Genomic DNA, 22,066 nt, shown 5'->3' with positions numbered 1-22,066 from the left:
TGCGCAAACAGCGCGCAGTGATGATGCGCTAGAACGCTGTTTGTGTTTAGCTTCCGAGGTCACACATGACACAACATCGCGCCAGAATTCGATTTACAAAGAAACAAATTAGCAAAAGTAGTAAATTGGCGCGTCAGGAACATAGTAATGAACAGCCAAATGGAGCCAGTGGAGCAAGGTAAACTTAGTCAGTGTGTTTTTACATCTAAGTGTGTCAAATATATCAAGACGTTTTGAAAACAGCTTGTATACCATTTATATATAGCCTTCTAGCCCAGGTGAAAAAATACTATAGTAAGTACTTGAATTAATTTGTTGTGGTAATTCTGTAGTTGCTGTGGTAATAAAACAACTATAGTAATAAATTACTTTACCCAATACAACACTACGTTTTCTTTAATCTATAGGGTATATTATACTACAATATTTATTACAGTTGATCAGTTCACTATAATTAATATTACAGTATGCTGTAGCATTCATTAACAAAGTGTTGTAAATACTATAATATATACAGTATACTACAGTTTACTATAGTATGGTTCAAAAACACTATAGTATTTTCTATAAATTACTATAGTATTTTTTCACCTGGGAATTCTATATGGACATGCATGACTAAATGTATTGTTCTATTCTGTTGCATTAAATACGTTTTGATTTTAAATGTATGCTTACATGCCTGGAATTTTGCACACACATTTGTGTGTGTGTGTATATATATATATATATATATATATATATATATATATATATATATATATATATATATATATATATATATATATATGTTTGTGTGTGTATATATACATATATATACATACAAATTATATCCCTTTCCCCAATATAGGATATACACCTGGACAATCCAAAAGCAAATAACAAAAACTAAATACATTAAAAACAAAAGAAAAGTGCACAACATTAATTTGCAATAACTATATAACAATTTAGTATTGTTACACTACAATCAGACTGTCACATTTTATTACAGATCAATTCAGTCAGTTTAATCCAATTCATAGAGTTAATAATAAAAATATATACTTCATTCAGACATCAAAATCTTCTATATCATTTTTCATAATAATCCTTAAAAGATATTTAAACTCATTTAATTTTCTCTTCTAAAATATAGTATAATTTCTAAGGTGAGACATGATAACAGTTTAATGATGACTTTACAATTATTCAACAATGTGGAAAATATTCCTATTTCCTAATAAAGAATGAGTAGCTATGTCCAAACCTTTTGTCTGGTGGTGTAAGCAATAAGCATATTTTCATATACTCAGTATTTTTTTTATGCTCCCTGTGTTTGTGTCATGTTATATACCAGGTGTTCTGGGTCATCTGATGGCTTTAGAGAGGGGAGGTATGGGACAGCAGGACCAGCATCAGTCTGAGAGGTTAGAGATGCTCAAGCTCAGAGCTCTGTCCCTCCGTGCCAAAAGAGATCAACTCAAACAGCAGACAAACGCCATCAAGGTGAGACGGCTTTGAAATATTAAAGAGACATTGACCTAATATCTGACTTTCTCATTGACATTTGGTAGAATATGTTAAAATCTAGTTTTTAACGTAGTTACTGTGTAGCATACATATCTAGTTTGGTCATGAAACTCCTAGATGTTGCAAGCAATCGCATCATTACAGCATGGCAACAGGCTGATTGGCCCCTGCTGATCCTGCAGCCAATGAGATTGCTTTCATTTAAATATTTAAATATATATTTAAATAGTCAGGTTCATTGTTTGCTGTAAGGTAGTCCTGTTCCTCTGAAACCCTCCACCTTCCCCAGCTCCACCTGCCTAGATCTGCTGCTGGATTTGTATGTCTAATTATGCAGCAGCAGCATATCTTACTGGCTCACAGCAGTGTGTCTGTGTATCTATTAGCAATAATTAATAGCAGCAGCAGCATAGCAGATCTAGTCCACCAAGACCAAATACATTAACATTGCCATATTCAATAACATGTCAAAACTATTTCGAGAGTTGTCATGATTGAACTATAAAATTTTACTAACGATTCAAATCCTATGATAATAGTGGTGTCCACCACACCACATCTATAATGATATAAACAACACTTGGAATCACTTTTAGAACAATTTTTTTCCAGCTGATGAATAATAAAAACATTGACAGCCAATCAGAATCCACTCAGATGACAACTGGTAAACACAAGGTTATTGTGCATTGGTGTGAATAGTTATAGTTGTCTTATCTTTATAGTTATTCTTGGTGTGAACGGGCCTTTACTGTAAATGTACTGTAAACTTGTTACTGTTTGGCAGATCCTTAAAGATAAAATCAGCAAAGATCTTCCTTTACAAGATGATGATGATGCTGGCGGCTTTATAGAACTACAGAAGTCTTTGTTAACTGCTTGGAAATTGCAGTTGAAAGACCTTCAGCGTTCTCATCACTTAATTGGTAATTATATACACATTCTGTTTTAATGGTAATACTGAGATTAGTCCTAGATCATGCCTCTGTTTACGCCTGATTGAATGTCTTTTTTTTTTAGGTGGCTATGATTTGGTGGAGTGTAAGGAAGGGAAAAGTGTGTGTGTTTCTTTTCACACAGCCTTTGAGGGTGTGTATTTGGACACGTATAACATGGAGCTGGATCTGACGCGCACCGTGCAGATCTCCCGCCATAACATTCCACCGTCATTACCACTCGAGAGTTTTGCCAAACAGAACTTGCAGAAAGACCTTAAAGCCTTCCTGCAAACCCTCAGCCAGAACCTCAATGCTTTAGCTGGTCGCAGACAGCAGGTCTCACTTGTCAAGGTATTTTATATATTTTTTTTCTATGTGCAGTATCTTACAGAAGTGAGTACACCTCTCACATTTTTCTAAATATTTTATTATATCTTTTCATGTGACAACACTGAAGAAATGACACTTTTCTACAATGTAAAGTAGTGAGTGTACAGCTTGTATAACAGTGTAAATTTGCTGTCCCCTCAAAATAACTCAACACACAGCCATTCATGTCTAAACCGCTGGCCAAATTGGCCAAATTGGGCCCAAAGTGTCAATATTTTGTGTGGCCACCATTATTTTCCAGCACTGCCTTAACCCTCTTGGTCATGGAGTTCACCAGAGCTTCACAGGTTGCCACTGGAGTCCTCTTCCACTCCTCCATGACGCCATCACGGAGCTGGTGGATGTTAGAGACCTTGCGCTCCTCCACCTTCCGTTTGAGGATGCCCCACAGATGCTCAATAGGGTTTAGGTCTGAGACATGCTTGGCCAGTCCATCACCTTTACCCTCAGCTTCTTTAGCAAGGCAGTGGTCGTCTTGGAGGTGTGTTTGGGGTTGTTATCATGTTGGAATACTGCCCTGTGGCCCAGTCTCCGAAGGGAGGGGATCATGCTCTGCTCATTCATGGTTCCCTCAATGAACTGAAGCTCCCCAGTGTCGGCAGCACTCATGCAGCCCCAGACCATGACACTCCCACCACCATGCTTGACTGTAGGCAAGACACACACTTGTCTTTGTACTTCTCACCTGGTTGCTGCTACACACGCTTGACACCATCTGAACTAAATATTGTCTTATCTTGGTCATATTTATCATTGGTCATATATAACATATTTATCTTGGTCTTATCAGACCACAGGACATGGTTCAAGTAATCCATGTCCTTAGTCTGCTTGTCTTCAGCAATCTGTTTGCGGGCTTTCTTGTGCATCATCTTTAGAAGAGGCTTCTTTCTGGGACGACAGCCATGCAGACCAATTTGATGCAGTGTGCGGCGTATGGTCTGAGCACTGACAGGCTGACACCCACCCTTTCAACCTCTGTAGCAATGCTGGCAGCACTCATACATCTGTTTCCCAAACACAGCCTCTGGATATGACGCTGAGCACATGCACTCAACTTCTTTGGTCGACCATGGCGAGGCCTGTTCTGAGTGGAACCTGTCCTGTTAAACCGCTGTATGGTCTTGGCCATCGTGCTGCAGCTCAGTTTCAGGGTCTTGGCAATCTTCTTATAGCCTACGCCATCTTTATGTAGAGCAACAATTCTTTTTTTCAGATCCTCAGAGAGTTCTTTGCCATGAGGTGCCATGTTGAACTTCCAGTGACCAGTATGAGAGAGTGAGAGCGATAACACCAAATTTAACACACCTGCTCCCTTTTCATACCCGAGACCTTGTAAAACTAACGAGTCACATGACACTGGGGAGAGAAAATGGCTAATTGGGCCCAATTTGGACAATTTCACTTAGGGGTGTACTCACTTTTGTGGCCAGCGGTTTAGACATGAATGGCTGTGTGTTGAGTTATTTTGAGGGGACAGCAAAGTTACACTGTTATACAAGCTGTACACTCACTACTTTACATTGTAGCAAAGTGTCATTTCTTCAGTGTTGTCACATGAAAAGATATAATAAAATATTTTAAAAAATGTGAGGGGTGTACTCACTTCTGTGAGATACTGTGTATATATATCACAGGAATAAATGACATACTCTCTTCTGCATTTATTTGATCAACATAGTAAAAACAGTAATATTGTGAAATATTATTACAATTTAATATTTATGTTTTCTATTTTAACATATATTTTAAAATGTATTTTTTTTCCTGTGTTGGCAAAGCTGAATTTTCAGCATCATTACGCCAGTGTTCTGTGTCACATGATATATCAGAAATCATTCTAATATGCTGATTTGCTGCTTCCCTATTTTGACATATATATGAGTGAAATGGCTTCTTGAACAATAAAAAATGTAGGGGAGGACTTGATTTTGTCCATGGGTAATTGATTGGATGGTTGTGGTTTGCTATTGGTCAATCTCATATGAGTGACTGTTTGCCCCGCCCTCGCGCCAGTGAGCACATCATCAGAGAAGAGAAGGCTTTTGATCAATTCAGTGCATCCTTGCTGGATAAACGTCTCTCCTGTCTTTGCCACAGGAACTCGCTGGTTCAGTGGAGGTGATGGAAAGCAATCAGTTGTGCAATATTCTCGTGCTCATGTGTACAGCACAAGGCGAGACTCCCAGAGCTGTTTTATGCACACTGGAGTACGGAGATCTCACACAATGTCTCCCAACACGTGTCAGCATTGAGAGTGAAGGTATGACGCATCCTAATTTAATTGACCCTGGCTAAGCTTCACCCTTGATAACTATTTCAGTAGAGCATGGCATTAGCAACACCACAGTAATCTGTTCGATTTAAACTGACAAAAAATGTAAGTCACTTCGTATAAAATGGATGCAAATGTAACGGAACAAGTTAAAATGAATGATTGAAAGTTCACCAAAAAAAAATAAAAGTCTGAAGTGCTGTCAATCGTAAAAAAAAAAAAATAATTAATCGCACATTTTCACAGTTAAAAACATTGGAGTTTTAATATTTTTATATTGTAAAAACTTTACACTCTCCAAATTAATGTAGCAACAACTTAAAGACAGTATATTTTAAATATTTGTTTAATGGCATCTTTTTATGAATGAAGGCCAGTGTCACTGATACTAATACTTCACTGCATAAATTATAAATTAAATATAGATTAATCCTTATTAAAGGACAAATTTTCTCTTTTATGTTTGTTCTTTGATTAACATTAATGACAGACATCATAGCAACTTTATTAGGCTGCTGTCACTTTAAGAGCTGCCGCAGCCGAACATGACACGGATCTGATGAGAATCTCATTTTCTCACAAATTTTAAGTTCATTTAAGACATTATTTAAACTCATTTAAGACTGCTCTAATGAGGATACTTGACAAAATAGGCATTACTGTTCGCTTAAGCGTGAAAGAGAACTCGATACTGGTGTGCGTCTTTCTGTGCACATGAGTTGTGTGTGTTTGTGTGTCACACAGACACGACATTCACAGAGTGTCTTGTGGGGCTTGAATGGTTTAAATTTAAGCATTTGCATGAATAAGAGCATGATTATATAATGTAACGCTAGCCAAATTATGATGGAAAAAATGGATGCTACGTTAATTAAACATTTTTAACATGATTAAGCTAAAAAAATAAAAAATAAAATAATTGCATGCGTTAACTTGCTAATTTTGACAACACTTATGTCATTTTTTTAAAACACAAATTAAGATATTTTTAATGAAACTTGAGAGGTTTCTGTCCCTCCATTGAAGGTTCAGGTAACCAAAAGAAGATCCAAAAAGTTAATAAAAGCATCATAAAATGAACCTATATGAATCAAGCAGTTTAATCCAAAGCTTGTGAAGTGACACAATCGCTTTATGTGATGAACAGATTTGCTAATGCTTTTATATAAACGCACATAAATAGAGCACATCACATATGGTACATGGAAACTTCATGTGTGCATCACGTGATAGAACAAACCTCATCGGTTCTCGTGCATCACACACATTTACCATATGTGAAGTGATCTATGTATATCTGTCGATCATTGTTTAGATGTAAATAAAAGCCTAAATGAAATCTGTTCATTTTATTCATAAGATTTGGGTTAAATGACTCAATTCATACTGGACTTTCAGTGGAGGGGCTACCTCTTTAATATGGGTAATTTTCAGTAAATTTCTTACATGTGCTGGAATGAAGTATGAGATTACAAAGCATTTTTATATGCCATTTTGTTGGTTAACTTGGTTTAGAGTAAATGTATGTGATCTTATGTTAATTGGACAATGAGGGTGACACAGTTTAACCCAAAGCATGCACTTTCTTTATTTAAAGATTTGAAAAAAAAGAAAAGGAACTGAAATTACATACATTTTTTGTTTATTTGCTTTCATTTTTGTAGATAAATCACTTTCAGAATCTCCACAATGGAAGAAAAACCAGTCGCTGTTCCTGGAGTCTCCAGCTCATACGGCTCTCCTGACCATGAGGAGGATGGGGAGCATTGCTTAAGGAAATGAATACCTTTTAATGTAAATAATGTCCTATTATAGTGAGTTAAAAACCCCACCGCTCTATTAATGGGCTCATATAACAGAGAGATGCCACAGAGCTTTTACATTCAGAGGTAGATTAGCATGCAGATGAGGAAACAAACAACTATTTAGCACAATATATCGGTTCAAAATTCCCTTAATGACACACAAAGTTCATCTGACAACCACATGCACAAGCTTACATTGTTAAATATGTTCTAAAGTGCTGAGAAAGCTCTTTATTTTCTGTCGTAGTTTTTCTCTCTGCAGTTGTTTCAGTCTTTCTTTGTACCATCGGTAATACTCTTCCTGATACATCAGCTCTTTCTGGGAGATGCTGTCGATCAACGCCAGGTCTTTCAGCTGTAGAATAGATAGCTGACCATTCTCCGAAGCTTTGAATTTTTCTGTGGATATCATAGGTGGAGATGAATCATCTTTCTTGACAGAAAATAATGCTGATTTAGCAAACCTCTGTTGGTTGTCATCCTCAAAGGCTTTTGCTGAGGATAGAGCTCTGAATGCTGGGGCCGATTTTGAGAATCGGGTCTCGTGTGCATCGTTTGCCATCCTGACCTCAGATATGGCCCTCATCGTGTTGTTTATTGTTGCGTACGGTTCGCAAACCTTTAATTGCAGCAGCCGCTTGTGCTCTTTCAGCACTAACTGTCGTTCCTGCTCCAGCAGTCTGAGGTTGAGCCGGTGTTTGGTGCTGATGTTGTGTAGTTTCCACTTAAGATGGACGTCCTCTTTGTGGTTCAGCAGTCTTACGTCCATGTGAATGAAAGACTTGGGTTTCCTAATGCTTGGATGTGTTGTCATTTTGAGGCGTTTCTTAAAACAAATACTGCAAATGGAACGGACAGCCGTTTTTTTGGTTAAGCACACTGAGGCAGATTGTTCCAAGGTGAAATTTATTTTACAAACACACACAAATGTCTCAGAAGCTTCAGAATTGTAGACCACAACGATTGTTTCAAGGCTAATTTATTGTATGAAAACATGTATGTGAGCATTGTATACATGTGTACATAATAATAAATGCAAATTTACTGTACCTGAAACTGCTGCATATGTTTCCTAGTCTCATAAGAATCTGCTGCTATGACACTTAAACATAACATGTCTTTCGTTCTGTCAGGTTTCAGAGTTTTGAGTTTCAAGTCAATCAGTCACATGATCACTATTGTGTTGATAATGACATGGTAAAGCTGGAAGGTTGGACCAAATTCAGGCCTTTATCTCCATTTAATAGCTCGCAAATCATTAACTAATTTTCTGAAAGGTGATTATAAACAAGATTTCATAGTTTCAGTAGTCTGGTGTCTAAGACTAAGATACTCTAATTGGTGTATACTACAGCAGTACACATGTCAGTTCTTTGTATGATTTATTGTATTAAAAAAAGTGATTAAAATGTGATGGGAGGAATGAAATTATTATTATTATTATTATTATTTACAAATCAGTATTATATGACATCCTTGTGACTCTTCATAGGTCAAGCAGTTTGGAGAATGGATAGATTAAATAATATTAACAATTATTTCTTTAAATTTCGGTAAATTGGGCAACTTTTTGGCATTCATAATATAAAATCTACCTCAGGTCACGCTACAATTTAAGTGTTTCTTAAGCCTTACATTATTTGCGTATATTTTGAGTTGTATACATTTACCCATACAATGTTCCATATTAACTATAGTGTACACTAAAAGACATAGTTACTACGGTTATTGATACTGAAGGAATCAAGTATTACTACAGAATAGTAAATTATTATGGGATCTCATTCAAACTGTATCAAAGAAGCTTCCAGAATGTGGTTTTTTTAGAATATGTTTCACTTTATTAACAATGGTATTTTGGCAAACTATGGTTGCCATAGTATTTTTATAGCCTATGGGAGGTACTATATGAACTTTCATTTCCAGCTTTTCGCTTGATTGCAGTTTATGTTCACTTCAGATCAGCTACTGATGCACAAAACATCGATTTACTTCGAGTACTTTATTGAAGTAAGTTTAATTTTAAATAACTTTTTTTACTGTCGCTGTTTTCTTCCACAGTGAACATAAATGTCATCCATGTAAAGGTGAGCTGTTTAAAGTATAGTTTTAATGTAGTCAGGCAATATAAAGATTAAAGTCGATGTCATAATTTGTGTAATTAATACAGAAACAAGCTATATTGCATATGATTGTTCAGTGCTGTGTAGATTTTGTTTTCGTCAACGCACAGAATAGTTCACATGTGCGCTGAAATTGTGCAGAAAAGCAGAATGGTGTAAATACAAGTCACTTGATTGCAGTGGCGTTGCATTACAATGTTATATGTGATATGAAACTTCACTTTTAATTAACGTTTATGTTTTAAGTGTAGGTCCTAAATTAAAAGGAAAGCTTATGTCCTGTTTGTGATCGCATTTAAATGTCAATGCAACAAATGGCCGAAGAAAAAACGGTAAGTGAAAATGTAAGAGTGTCTTAACGAAATACTGTATCAAATTTTAAGATTGTTCAAATTGTCTTTTTTTTCCTTTGCTGTTGTTTTGTATTAACAATCATATTACTGTATTGGCATGATATACTTTAGCCTATATATAGCCACAGTATTACAGAGGGGAAACAAACAAAATGAAAGAGTAAATTAATGTTTAATAAATAGACATAAAAATAAAAGTCATGATCAACAGCTTGTATTCTTATTTTCTAGTCAATGCAGGCAGTATGTGTTGATGAAGCAGGGAGACTGGATGTGAAACATGTCCCTCGGCCTGAACCCAAAAATGGGCAGCTCCTCATCAGAGTCGCCGCAACCGCTTTAAACAGAGCCGATCTTCTACAGGTGAACCACAAATCCTGCCAATGTTTGTGCCCTGGACAAATCAAACCCTATTGATGGCTCTTTTTAATTGACAGAAAAGGGGTCTTTACGCACCTCCCCCTGGAGAGAGTGAAATCTTAGGACTGGAGTCCAGCGGGGTGATCGCTAACATTGGTCCTGAGGTCAAGGGGAACTGGATGCTGGGAAGTAAAGTAATGGCTTTACTCGGAGGAGGAGGCTATGCAGAATATGTAGCTGTTCCTGAAGAACTCATCATGCCTGTCCCATCACACCTCGATCTTCATCAAGCCGCAGCTCTGCCTGAGGCCTGGCTGACTGCTTACCAACTTCTGCACTTCATAGGTAATAATGTCAGCTTGTTTCACTTGTCAGTTAAGTGTCCAAATGATTTTTTAGGACCACTGTATTCCCATACGACCTCTGTCCTCTTTTAGCCAAAGTGAAACCGAATGAGACGGTGTTGATTCATGCTGGAGCGAGTGGAGTCGGCACCGCTGCCATTCAGCTGGTTCGCTTATGTCGTGCGATTCCAGTGGTGACAACAGGAAGCCCTGAAAAGTTAAAATTTGCAGAGCAGATTGGAGCAGCTGTGGGAATCAATTACAAAGAGGAGGATTTCTCAGAAAAAGTACTGCAGTTTACTGAAGGTTTGTCACTTTAATATTCTGAATGTGTTTATTAAATGGGTCATTGACAAATAAAGGTTTTTAAAAGTGTAAAAAAAAAAACCCTAATTGCAGCTATAACAGCCTCAACTCTTCTGGGAAGGCTTTCCACAAGGTTTAGGAGTGTGTTTATGGGAATTTTTGACCATTCTTCTAGAAGCACATTTGTGAGGTCAGGCACTGATGTTGGAGAGAAGGCCTGGCTTGCACTCACTGCTCTAATTCATCCCAAAGGTGTTCTGTTGGGTTGAGGTCAGGACTGTGCAGGCCAGTCAAGTTCCTCCACAACAAACTCACTCATCCATGTCTTTATGGACCTTGCTTTGTGCACTGGTGCGCAGTCATGTTGGAACAGGAAGGGGCCATCCCCAAACTGTTCCCACAAAGTTGGGAGCATGAAATTGTCCAAAATGTCTTGGTATGCTGAAGCATTAAGAGTTCCTTTCACTAGAACTAAGGGGCCAAGGCCCAACCCCTGAAACACTTGGCACAATGCAGTCAGGCAAGTATCGTTCTCCTGACAACTGCCAAACCCAGACCCGTCCATTGGATTGCCAGACAGAGAAGCGTGATTGGTCACTCCAGAGAACACGTCTCCACTGCTTTAGAGTCCAGTGGCGGTGTGCTTTACACCACTGCATCTGGCGCTTTTCATTGCACTTGATGATGTAAGGCTTGGATGCAGCTGCTCGGCCATGGAAACCCATTCCATGAAGCTCTCTATGCACTGCTCTTGAGCTAATCTGAAGGCCACACAAAGTTTGGAGGTCTGTAGATATTGACTCTGCAGAAAGTTGCTGACTTCTGCACACTGTGCGCCTCAGCATGCGCTGACCCCGCTCTGTGATTTTACGTGGCCTACCACTTCGTGGCCGAGTTGCTGTTGTTCCCAATTGCTTCCACTTTGTTATGATACCACTAACAGTTGACCGTGGAATATTTAGTAGTGAGGAAATTACACGAATGGACTTATTGCACAGGTGGAAACCAATCACACTACCCCGCTTGAATTCACTGAGCTCCTGAGAGCGACCCATTCTTCCACAAATGTTTGTAGATGCAGTCTGCATGCCTAGCTGCTCGATTTTATACACCTGTGGCCATGGAAGTGATTGGAACACCTGAATTCAATGATTTGGAGGGTTGTGCCAATACTTTTGGCAATATAGTGTATAATTAATTTTGATTTTTATTAAGTGTTAACAATGAGATTATGTGGTTTTCACAATCAATTAACACTGCTTTTGTCATTTTTTACAAAATGGACAAAATTTGTCACCAAAAAGGTCATTAGTTTTAACCAAAATTTCGGTTTTACCGAATGACACTTTTAGTTATACCGAATGATGATATTTTCAAAGAATTCTAACAGGCTGATAGGGACAATCTCACACACAATGTTACTACATTTTATATTTAGTACAAGTTTTTAAAATATTACAACATTTTCCATGTTTTATAGCGGTTGTACCGAATGACCTGATGTTTCAGAACATGCGTATGAGCAAGTGAAAACCTGAATTTTTCAAATATTTTAAAGAGAGTTAGTTACTTTGCTTCATGACCATGTGGTCCTGTGCAGGTGTCTGAATGAAGTCACATCCTGTCACATGATACTGACCACATGACTTGATCCAAAATGGTCCCTTTTGGTTACTCCGAATGACATCAATGAAATTCATTTTTCTGGACATTCTTTCTCATAACAAAGCAACGACTTCTACACATCATTTTAATTCCATTTTGCACTATTGATATATAATGTTATAAAATCATGCCAGAATAAAAAATATATACATTTATTACATTTTAAGATATTTTAATCACAAATGAACTGGCTATATTGGCCTTTGGACGGTTAAACCGAATGACTTTTTGACACTTCAAAATCTTTAAAATACCTTTATACGTAGTAAAATATAATTAAAACCTATAAAAAATAAAAGACATCTAGTTGTACTACCTTACATATTTTGAATATCATATCTTTGTTTATTATTATTATTATTATTAAGGCCTTTGGACAAAAAAAAAAAAAAGACCTGTCACGTCATTGACCCAAATATTAAAATGAATGTATTTAAAGGGATAGTTCAGCCAAAAATGAAAATTCTGTCATCATTTACTCACCCTCAAGTTGTTCCAAACCTGTATGAGTTTCTTTCTTCTGTTGAACACAAAAGAAGATATTTTTAGAAAATGTTGGTAATCAAACAGTTGACGGTAGCCATTGACTTCCATAGTAGGAAAAAAATAACAATGTGGTTATCAAAGTCTGGTTACCAACATAATTTAAAATATTTATTTTGTGTTCAACAGAAGAGCGAAACTACAGGTTGGAACAACTTGAGGGCGAGTAAATGATGATGGAATTTTCATTTTTGGGTGAACTATCCCTTTAAATGAATTGTGCGTTTTTGTTTAGGTAAGGGAGCTGATGTGATTCTGGACTGCATTGGTGGATCTTTTTGGGAGAAGAACATTCGTAGCCTTGCAATGGATGGGCGATGGGTGCTTTATGGTGCAATGGGTGGTAAAACAGCAGATGGAGACTTGTTTGGCAAGCTTTTGGGGAAAAGAGGGCATCTCCTTTGCAGTCTCCTCAGAAACAGAAGTTTACAGGTAAGATGAGTTTTTCCAGATCGCATTGCAAAGGAAACCATTTTTATTTACAAACTGATGTAGACTAAAAGGAGTAAGTTCAAATGAATAGTTCACCTCAAAATGGCCTGAGACATTCTGTCATTATTTATTCAAACTACCTCATGTCACTCCAACCCATTATGCTGTTCATTTTGGCCTGTTTTAACTCCTTTAATGAGGTATAATTTTCAGTTTGTTATATGCCTTGTATGAATGAGTGTGTTTTTATTTCTAGTATAAAGCAGAGCTGGTCAGGAGTTTCACAGAGCAGATTTTGCCGCACTTCCAGTCGACAGATCCTCCCTTGCGGCCTGTGATTGACAGCATGTTCAACATGGAAGATGTTGAAATGGCTCATCAACACATGGAGGCCAACAAGAATATTGGGAAAATAATTATCAAAATTGGAACCTCTTGATCATAGTATTATTATAGAATATGTACAGTCAGTAACATCACCTGATCAGCCCCTGTGCAGCAGCATTGAGAATAACATCTATACTGTAGAGCAACAATCAGCAGATCTGTCACTGTTTACGATCACTTATAAAACTGCTGGCAGTGTTAAATGTTGTACAGAAAGATTTGACAGCCTAAAATGTATGAGAGGAAAGCATACAGCTTAGGATGAAGAAAAGATTAATGTGATCATATGTTGCAATCAGATTAAATTTTCCTCTTATCTGTTATTCCATTTAGATTTATTTCCTTTATATCCTCATCATCCTCCCATACCTGTAACAAATCCTTCCCTAAAATGATACTTATTAAAAAAAAAATTGTCCAGAATGCTTATATCATTTTATTTCGATTATATTGTTTTTATTTTTAATGCATGTTTTTTTTTTAGATATTTTGTAATATTTTTTATTTTATTTACCTTTAAATTTTAATTTTTATAAGCACATTTTTCACATTCTTTCACTTAAGTACAAAATAACTCAATTATATGCAAAACCCCATTCAATTTTCTTTGAAAATAACATGATTTTTTATGACTCTTGCCACTAGATGGCTTTATAGCACTATATGGAGCAAAGGAACTGTTCCCCTGGATTTGAAGTCAGTTTGCTGTTTTGCAGTTTTAGTATGCATTCAGGTATATTTTTAGACAATTACAAAATCATTTTTGGAAATATTTGAGCACATTTAGTTTTCATTTTTTTTTAATTTTGGTTGTTCTGCATTGTAAATGTGTTCAAATCTAACCAATATCCGTGTCCAGTCTGCATTGTGACTGATTGATTTTTATTTGGAAAAAAAAAAAAACTTTGCCCCCATTATATGACCCTCCATTCACTTTTAATAGGAATTCCTAGGTGTGTGTGTGTGTGTGTGTGTGTGTGTGTGTGTGTGTGTGTGTGTGTGTGTGTGTGTTCTGCGTTGGGGATGTTCTATAGTCTCATGTGTTCTGGATTTAGCCAGATTTATTTATTTGTTTATTTATTTTTGACAAATAATAATAAAAAAAGGTCCAATTTTCCCCCATTTCTATTGAGGTCAAATTGATAAATATCCCCCCAAAAAAAAGATAATTAAAAAAAAAAAAAAAAAAAAAAAAAATCTTACTTTGGTATTTTGCTACTAAATATTTAAAAAAGTGACAATTATATATATAATTGTTTATTAAATATTAATATTTTAAAATATTGTTTTTTATTTTATGGGGCTTACTATGTAATGATAACAGACGATCTCTAAAAAAAGTGTATTTTGATATGACATTTCAAGCAACATTTTCATAAATCTACAATTATTATGCATTACTTCATATTAATAGTGAATGAAATGGAATATTCGGACGTAAATCGTACAGGTCCTACATTATTCATTTACACATGCAATTTTGAGTAATATAAAATGTTGATGTTAAAATAAAAAAGACTATCTGTGGTATTTGTCAGCTCCCCAGATACACGTTCTCCTGGAATTGTAGCTACTTCTTTACACCTTGTTGGATTTTTGCTGCGCGAGATTTCACAGACAGTCAGTCTGCTTTCACTATTTCAAGGCTGCTCTCTGGCAATGAGTTTTCGTACTTGACGTAAGAGAAACTTTATTTCCTACTTCCTGGTCTAAACTCTGCTCATGGTCAATGGATCAACTTTCTGTAAAAACGCTGTAAATATACCCCGATATGAATACATACGCAACTTTATCAAACATCGACTTCAGCATCTCTTCTTAAACGGTAAGTGATCAATTTCATTAATCGGTAGAGTATGATCTCTGACAGGCCTGAGCTCAAATCTGCGTTAATGACCAGAAAATGAAAATATAGCCAAGGTAATATTGTTGGCGGAAATACAGCGATTAGCAAATTCAAAACTAGTCCTTCTGATGATGAATTACTAACCCTGTGAATATTTTAATATCTTTAATCTCTAAATAAATAATAGTGAAATGTAACGTGGTTTCTTGTGTACTTGTTCAATATACAGTGGCCCTGTTTGGACTCACTTTATGTATGAATGTCATTGTTACTTATCATTTGTTTGTTCTGGGGATCTTTATTCGATGTATGAAGTCAGTTCTGAACTTCACAGGTGTGATCAAATCACCTACACAATCACAAAGTGTACTTGTGCTGTTTTTAGTAACACTCTACAATAAGGGTCTATTTGTTAACATCAACTAACAATGTAAAATACTTTTAAACCATTTAGTCTGTTAATGTTTATTTAATTTACTAATACATTATTAAAATTGAAAAGTTGTATCTGTTAATATTATTTAATGGACCTGAGCTAACATAAACTAACAATGACCATTAAAAACATTAAGAAAATAAACACATTAACCAATGGGACCTTATTGTAAAGTGTTAACCTACAGTGACATTCAGACATTTTTCTGTTATTTTGAGTAATAGAAAGCAAGACTAAAAATGATTCATGCCACTTCTGATCTTCAGTGTTTTTAGCAGAATTTAACAATGACAGATTCAAGCCGACCTCAACGCAAGCTGTCCAGAGCTGGAGAGAGTTTATACAAGACATTAGGCCTGGAGAAAGGAGCGTCATCTGATGATATTAAGAAAGCATATCGGTATGTTCTTTAAATAATGCAACTCTTTTGTTAAATTATTATTGAAAATGGTTAGCTAATCGAACACTAACATTGTCACACTTTAATGTTTCAGATCATCAAACAAATATAAATATTAATCAAAGATAACACAAGTAAACACAACATGGAGTTTTTAAATGAAGGTTTTTATTATGAAGGGAAAACAAAATTCAAACCCACATGACCCTGTGTAAAAGTGTTTGCCCCCTAAACCTAATAACTGGTTTGGCCACCCTTAGCAGCAACAACTGCAATCAAGCGTTTGTGATAACTTGCAATGAGTCTGTTAAAGGTGCTGTGGAGGAATTTTGGCCCACTCATCTTTGCAGAATTGATGTAATCCAGCCACATTGGAGGGTTTTTGAGCATGAACCGCCTTTTTAAGGTCATGCCACAGCATCTCAATAGGATTGAGGTCAGGACTTTGACTAGGCCACTCCAAAGTCTTCATTTTGTTTTTCTTCAGCCATTCAGAGGTGGACTTGCTGGTGTGTTTTGGATCATTATCCTGCTGCAGAACCCAAGTTCGCTTCAGCTTGAGGTCACAAACAGATGGCTGGACATTGTCCTTCAGGATTTTTTGGTAGACAGCAGAATTCATGGTTCCGTTTATCACAGCATGTCTTCCAGGTCCTGAAGCAGCAAAACAGCACCAGACCATCACACTACCACCACCATATTTTACTGTTGGTGTGATGTTCTTTTTCTGAAATGCTGTGTTACTTTTACGCCAGATTTAATGGGACACACACCTTCCAAAAAGTTCAGCTTTTGTCTCGTCAGTCCACAGAGTATTTTCCCAAAAGTCTTGGGGATCATCAAGATGTTGTCTGGCAAAACTGAGACGAGCCTTTATGTTCTTTTTGCTCAGCAGCAGTTTTCGTCTTGGAATGCCATGCAGGCCATTTTTGTCCAGTCTCTTTCTTATGGTGGAGTCATGAACACTGACCTTAACTTAGGCAACTGAGGCCTGCAGTTCTTTGGATGTTGTTGTGGGGTCTTTTGTGTCCTCTTGGATGAGCCGTCGCTGCGCTCTTGGGGTAATTTTGGTCAGCCGGCCACTCCTGGGAAGGTTTACCACTGTTCCATATTTACGTCATTTGTGGATAATGGCTCTCACTGTGGTTCGCTGGAGTCCCAAAGCTTTAGAAATGGCTTTATAACCTTTTCCAGACTGATAGATCTCAATTATTTTCTTTCTCATTTGTTCCTGAATTTCTTTGGATCTCAACATGATGTGTAGCTTTTGAGGATCTTTTGATCTACTTCACTTTGTCAGGCAGGTCCTATTTAAGTGATTTCTTGATTGTGAACAGGTGTGGCAGTAATCAGGCCTGGGTGTGGCAAGCACTTTTTCACACAGGGCCATGTGAGTTTGGATTTTGTTTTCCCTTCATTTAAAAACTGCATGTTGTTTACTTGTGTTATCTTTGATTCATATTTAAATTTGTTTGATGATCTGAAACATTAAAGTGTGACAAAAAAATCAGGAAAGGGGCAAACACTTTTTCACACCACTGTAGCTCATGTCAGTACAGCTCATGTCACTGAAAGGCTTTGTTTCATAAATCCTTATCAAAAGTAAACTGGCACTGAAGTATCATCCTGACAAGAACCCCAACAACCCTGAAGCGGCAGAGAAGTTCAAAGAGATCAACAATGCCAACACCATCCTCCATGACGACACCAAAAGACAGATCTACGACCAGTATGGCTCCATGGGCCTCTACATCGCAGACCAGTTCGGAGAGGACAGCGTTAAGTACTATTTCCTCATGAACAAGTGCTGGTTTAAGGTGAGTCCTTTGTGTGCATGCAAATCTGTCTGTGCTCTTTGCTTTTAGTTATTCACTTATATGCAATGGTACTGTATCGCTGTACATGATCTTTTTTTGGTTTGTTGATCCATGTTCAGACGCTCCTTGCATTAGGAATGATCTTCACATGCTGCTGCTGCTTTTGCTGCTGTTGTTTCTGCTGTGGTAAATGCGGCAGTTCAGAGCATGAAGAAGATTTTCATTATATGGATCCAGATGAGTTGGCGGCAGAGGAGGAGCAGAACGGAGGTGAGGAGCAGTCATGTTTTCGGGTCTGGAGATTGTAAAATTTCCCAGCATCCATCTGGGCCTGCTTAAAGGAATAGTTCACCCAAAAATGAAAATTATCCCATAATTTACTCACCCTCAAGCCATCCTATGTGTATGTGACTTTGTTCTTTCAGCTGAACACAATCTGAGTTGTATTATAAAAATATCCTGGCTCTTCCCAGATTTGTAATGGCATTGAATTTTTCACCCAAAAATGAAATCATTAATCACTCACCCTCATGTCAGTCCAAACCCACAAGACCTTCGTTCATCTTCAGAACACAAATTAAGATATTTTTGATGAAATCTGAGAGGTTTTTATCTCCCATAGAAAGTATGCATTCAAGGTCCAGAGAAGTAGTAAGACATTGTTAAAATAGTCAACGTGACTACAGTGGTTCAACCGTAATGTTATGAAGCGACGAGAAAACGAGACTTTTGTGCGCAAAAACAAAAGAAAATACGTCTGATGCTGACGCAGGAGCCAACCAATACAGAGTTGCCGTTCTGACGTAGAACACAGAAGCTCTGTAATGTGTCTTCACATAAATTGCATATGAGAATGACAGGGTAGAGAGAAAATAATTGAATAAAGTTGTTATTTTTGTTTTGCTTTTGCACACAAAAAGTATTCTCGTCGCTTCATTACATTAAGGTTGAACCACTGTAGCCATGTTGACTATTTTAACAATGTCTTTACTACTTCTCTGGACCTTGAATGTGGTAATTTTGTTGCTTTCTATGGGGGATAAAAAACCCTCTTGGATTTCATCAAAAATATCTTAATTTGTGTTCTTAAGATGAACAAAGGTCTGATGATGAACAAGGGTTTGGAATGACATGAGGGTGAGTAATTATTGACAGAATTTTCATTTTTGGGGGAACTAACCATTTAATAGATGCCTTCTTAAGCAAAGCGATGGGTTTTTGTGAGAAAAAATATGCATATAGATTCATTAGAAATTTACAAACTATAATCACTGGCTTCTGTATCATTGTAAACGGCCGTACATGTGTTTACGAGAGAGCAAAGTTCTAGTGAAAGGGTGACTTCTGACCCGATGTAGGCATAGACACCTTTTGCAAAAACCACATAACTCTCTTATGACGGCCGTTGCTGAAAGCCATTGATTATAGCTTATTGTGGATGGTGCGATTTTTGGAGCTTCAAAAACTCAGACACTATTCAATGCCATTACTAAGCTGGGAAGAACCGGGATATTATTTAATATAACTCAGATTGTGTTCGGCTGAAAGAATAAAGTCATATACACAGGATGGCTTGAGGGTAAGTAAATTATGGGATAGTTTTCATTTTTGGGTGAACTATTCCTTTAAGAACAATTGTTATTAATTGTTATAGCACATTGTAACTTATTTATACCACTGTATTATTTATGATTCACAGGCAATGACACAGTAATAACAGGACAGCCTATTCCCGGTCCAGCGCCTGGAGATTCAGGTGAACATTTATTCTTTTTTTATAAATAAAAGTTTAAAAGTTTGGGGTCAGTAAACATTGAAAAAATGTACTGACCCCAGACGTTACTTTATCAAAATTTACATCAGCATATTTTGCATATTTGAACCCTTTCCAGCAGTGACTGTATGACTTTGAGATCCATCTTTTCAAACATAACTATTAAAAAAGCTGCAAACATTCACTGATGCTCTAGAAGGAAACACGATGCATTAAGAGCCGGGGATGAACAGTATAAATGGTACTTTTTTGTCTTCTGGGAAACATGTAAGCATACTTCCTTCTGGAGCATCAGTGAATGTTTGCAGCTTTTGTAATATTGCAATGTGTTTTGTAATGTGTTTAAATTGTCCTCAGTATGAAAAGATGAATCTCAAAATCATATAGTCACTGCTGGAAAGAGTTCAAATATGCAGAAAATGCAGGAAAACCAAAGAATTTCCTGGACCTGGTGGATTTTTCTGAAGAGCTCAGTTTAACTGCTCAGGACAAACGAGGAACTCAAGAACAACCATCACAAAACAAAAAACAGTCATGGATCATTGTCAAATGGCATGAATTTCATCATCAGAAGAGTATGCGCACCACCAGATTTTTGTCACCGCACATACTTGTACGTGCAGGTTGCACATGCGCATTTAATTTTAAGTAATTACTTTATCCACAAGGTGCCCTGGTGGCGTTGATTCACAAGGTTGTAGAAGAAAAATTGCATAAATAGAACCGACCGGAACACATGCAAGCTACTGCGACAATGGAGGCCTACATAGAAGAGAAAGTTTGAGAAGAGGTTAAAAAGTACCCTCATCTGTACAACTCTAGCATGAAAGAAGAATACAAAGATATTTACACGGGTTGTAATTTGTTCAAACTTGTGGATGCGTCGAATGCCTGTGTATGCGTTCGAGTCAAATAAAGTATACTTTCCAAGGCTGTGCGTTCGACTGTGCGATGCCCAGGGCTTAAGTGTCATTATTCAGCTCAGATTTTCAAATCGGTGCAGTTAAATCGATGATATATTATCTATTAATTATCTTTTAAACCCCACACTTTTTGAAGGTGACATGCAATTTTTTATAAATACTGTAAATAAAATACTAATTTAGTATTTTTAGTATTTTTTTAAAATGAATTGTTAAAATACTGTGAAGAAGGTGACTACTCAACCATAATTGCAACTACTAATATCACTATTACACAAATATTCTTGTTTTGTTGGTCCTGATATTACTGGATTTCCTTTTTTTGTGTTGTTCAACAGGACACCCTGTGTTTGTTGGAATGCCCATTCCTGAAAAGTCAGGTGAGTATCAGCATCAGTAATTACAGTAATTAGCAATAGCACATCTTATTCTGTGTGATGTTTGGAGAATATACTTTTTTTGGCAACAAAATGGCAGGACAGTTGAGATTGTGAGGGTTGCAGTGAAATACTGATAGTCTGTGTTCTCCTGCAGATGGAGACACTGCTATACTGATCACAGATAAATAGAGCAAACAACTACCTGAAGATTGCCTCATCCCCGTTTCAAGGATGTGGAAATGAGGACACTGCTGTTTCACTGTCAGTCCACACGGTATCTGTGCAGCATGTGTGGATCATTTGATGCTATGTTTACATCACTTATGATTTCCTTTGGTTTGCTTGATTTTTATTGCAAAGACACTTTTTCTAATGCTTCTTTGATGAGAAAAAATTTGCCAAATTACCTGATCTAATAAAATAAGAATCTGCTTTATATATATAATTTATGCCCTTTCTGTGCTGCACGTCACAATAATTCTTAAGAACACAAAGCCTTTGCAACCTTTATTAATAGTGTATTTGTACCATGTGAAGTTGTTAAGGATCTAATACAGTGATAACAAATAAATCCAGCAGTTCTTTCTTATTTGTATGTACATAAACATTGACATTTTATGTGGTTTGTTTTGTCACTGTTTCAGTCAAACTTTAAAAATAACCATTTTAAGATATATGATCATTTAATATGATATTAATCTTTTAAAAGATTCAAATGAATGTATAAAAATGATCATTATGCCATATGATCAGTTAGGGCAGGGGTTCAGGTACGGTTTGTCCCGCTGAGTTCAAAGGACCACTGACATTTTGCCATGCAGCAGCTGGTAATTTAAAGATTAATATTTTGTTGCTGTTGTGGTAATATTGCACGGCCTCAGGGATGGTTTTGTCTGAGATTCTGGTTGTATATCTTTGTTTATAATTGTAATGATTGGCAAATGACTGCTGCTGCAATATTAATATTATGAGGAAGTATGAAAGAATAATAAATATAGTTGATTCTTGTATCGACTCAAGTTTTCAGTGTGAGTTTGTTCATGTGAATTTGCTCTCT

At 36.7% G+C, this 22,066-nt stretch overlaps 3 protein-coding genes across 9 annotated transcripts; all 3 read left to right on the top strand.

Moving 5' to 3' along the window:
* The first annotated feature begins 12 nt into the window (after nt 1–12).
* cenpo (centromere protein O) lies at nt 13–7,557 on the top strand. The gene is made up of 6 exons (XM_048190462.1): nt 13–178; nt 1,340–1,488; nt 2,300–2,438; nt 2,533–2,801; nt 4,941–5,103; nt 6,780–7,557. Exons 1-6 carry the CDS (start codon nt 148–150, stop codon nt 6,887–6,889), a joined length of 861 nt encoding a protein of 286 aa, XP_048046419.1. The 5' UTR covers nt 13–147; the 3' UTR covers nt 6,890–7,557.
* A 1,225-nt stretch (nt 7,558–8,782) lies between these two features.
* On the top strand, nt 8,783–13,853 carry tp53i3 (tumor protein p53 inducible protein 3). Of its 6 annotated transcripts, none has more exons than XM_048190449.1 (7): nt 8,783–8,930; nt 9,295–9,375; nt 9,628–9,759; nt 9,834–10,101; nt 10,194–10,406; nt 12,850–13,046; nt 13,303–13,853. In XM_048190449.1, the coding sequence occupies exons 2-7, from the start codon at nt 9,343–9,345 to the stop codon at nt 13,483–13,485; spliced, it is 1,026 nt and encodes a 341-aa protein (XP_048046406.1). In that variant the 5' UTR covers nt 8,783–8,930; nt 9,295–9,342; the 3' UTR covers nt 13,486–13,853. The 6 variants fall into 6 exon arrangements, with proteins under 6 accessions (XP_048046406.1, XP_048046404.1, XP_048046402.1 ...); XM_048190447.1 differs by having other exon boundaries at nt 9,295–9,387; XM_048190445.1 differs by having other exon boundaries at nt 8,787–8,930; nt 9,290–9,387.
* Nucleotides 13,854–15,045: 1,192 nt separating this feature from the next.
* Nucleotides 15,046–22,023, top strand: dnajc5gb (DnaJ (Hsp40) homolog, subfamily C, member 5 gamma b). Of its 2 annotated transcripts, none has more exons than XM_048190453.1 (7): nt 15,046–15,258; nt 15,994–16,115; nt 17,719–17,932; nt 18,052–18,202; nt 19,632–19,688; nt 20,968–21,009; nt 21,164–22,023. In XM_048190453.1, exons 2-7 carry the CDS (start codon nt 16,003–16,005, stop codon nt 21,196–21,198), a joined length of 612 nt encoding a protein of 203 aa, XP_048046410.1. In that variant the 5' UTR covers nt 15,046–15,258; nt 15,994–16,002; the 3' UTR covers nt 21,199–22,023. The 2 variants fall into 2 exon arrangements, with proteins under 2 accessions (XP_048046410.1, XP_048046409.1); XM_048190452.1 differs by having other exon boundaries at nt 15,052–15,258; nt 15,982–16,115.
* Nucleotides 22,024–22,066: the final 43 nt, after the last annotated feature.

Source organism: Megalobrama amblycephala, linkage group LG5 (genome assembly GCF_018812025.1).
Source record: "Megalobrama amblycephala isolate DHTTF-2021 linkage group LG5, ASM1881202v1, whole genome shotgun sequence".
In the NCBI taxonomy this organism is placed as follows: Eukaryota; Metazoa; Chordata; class Actinopteri; order Cypriniformes; family Xenocyprididae; genus Megalobrama; species Megalobrama amblycephala.
The sequence above is the reverse complement of the archived record's forward strand: the minus strand, read 5'-3'. Positions and strand labels throughout refer to the sequence as shown.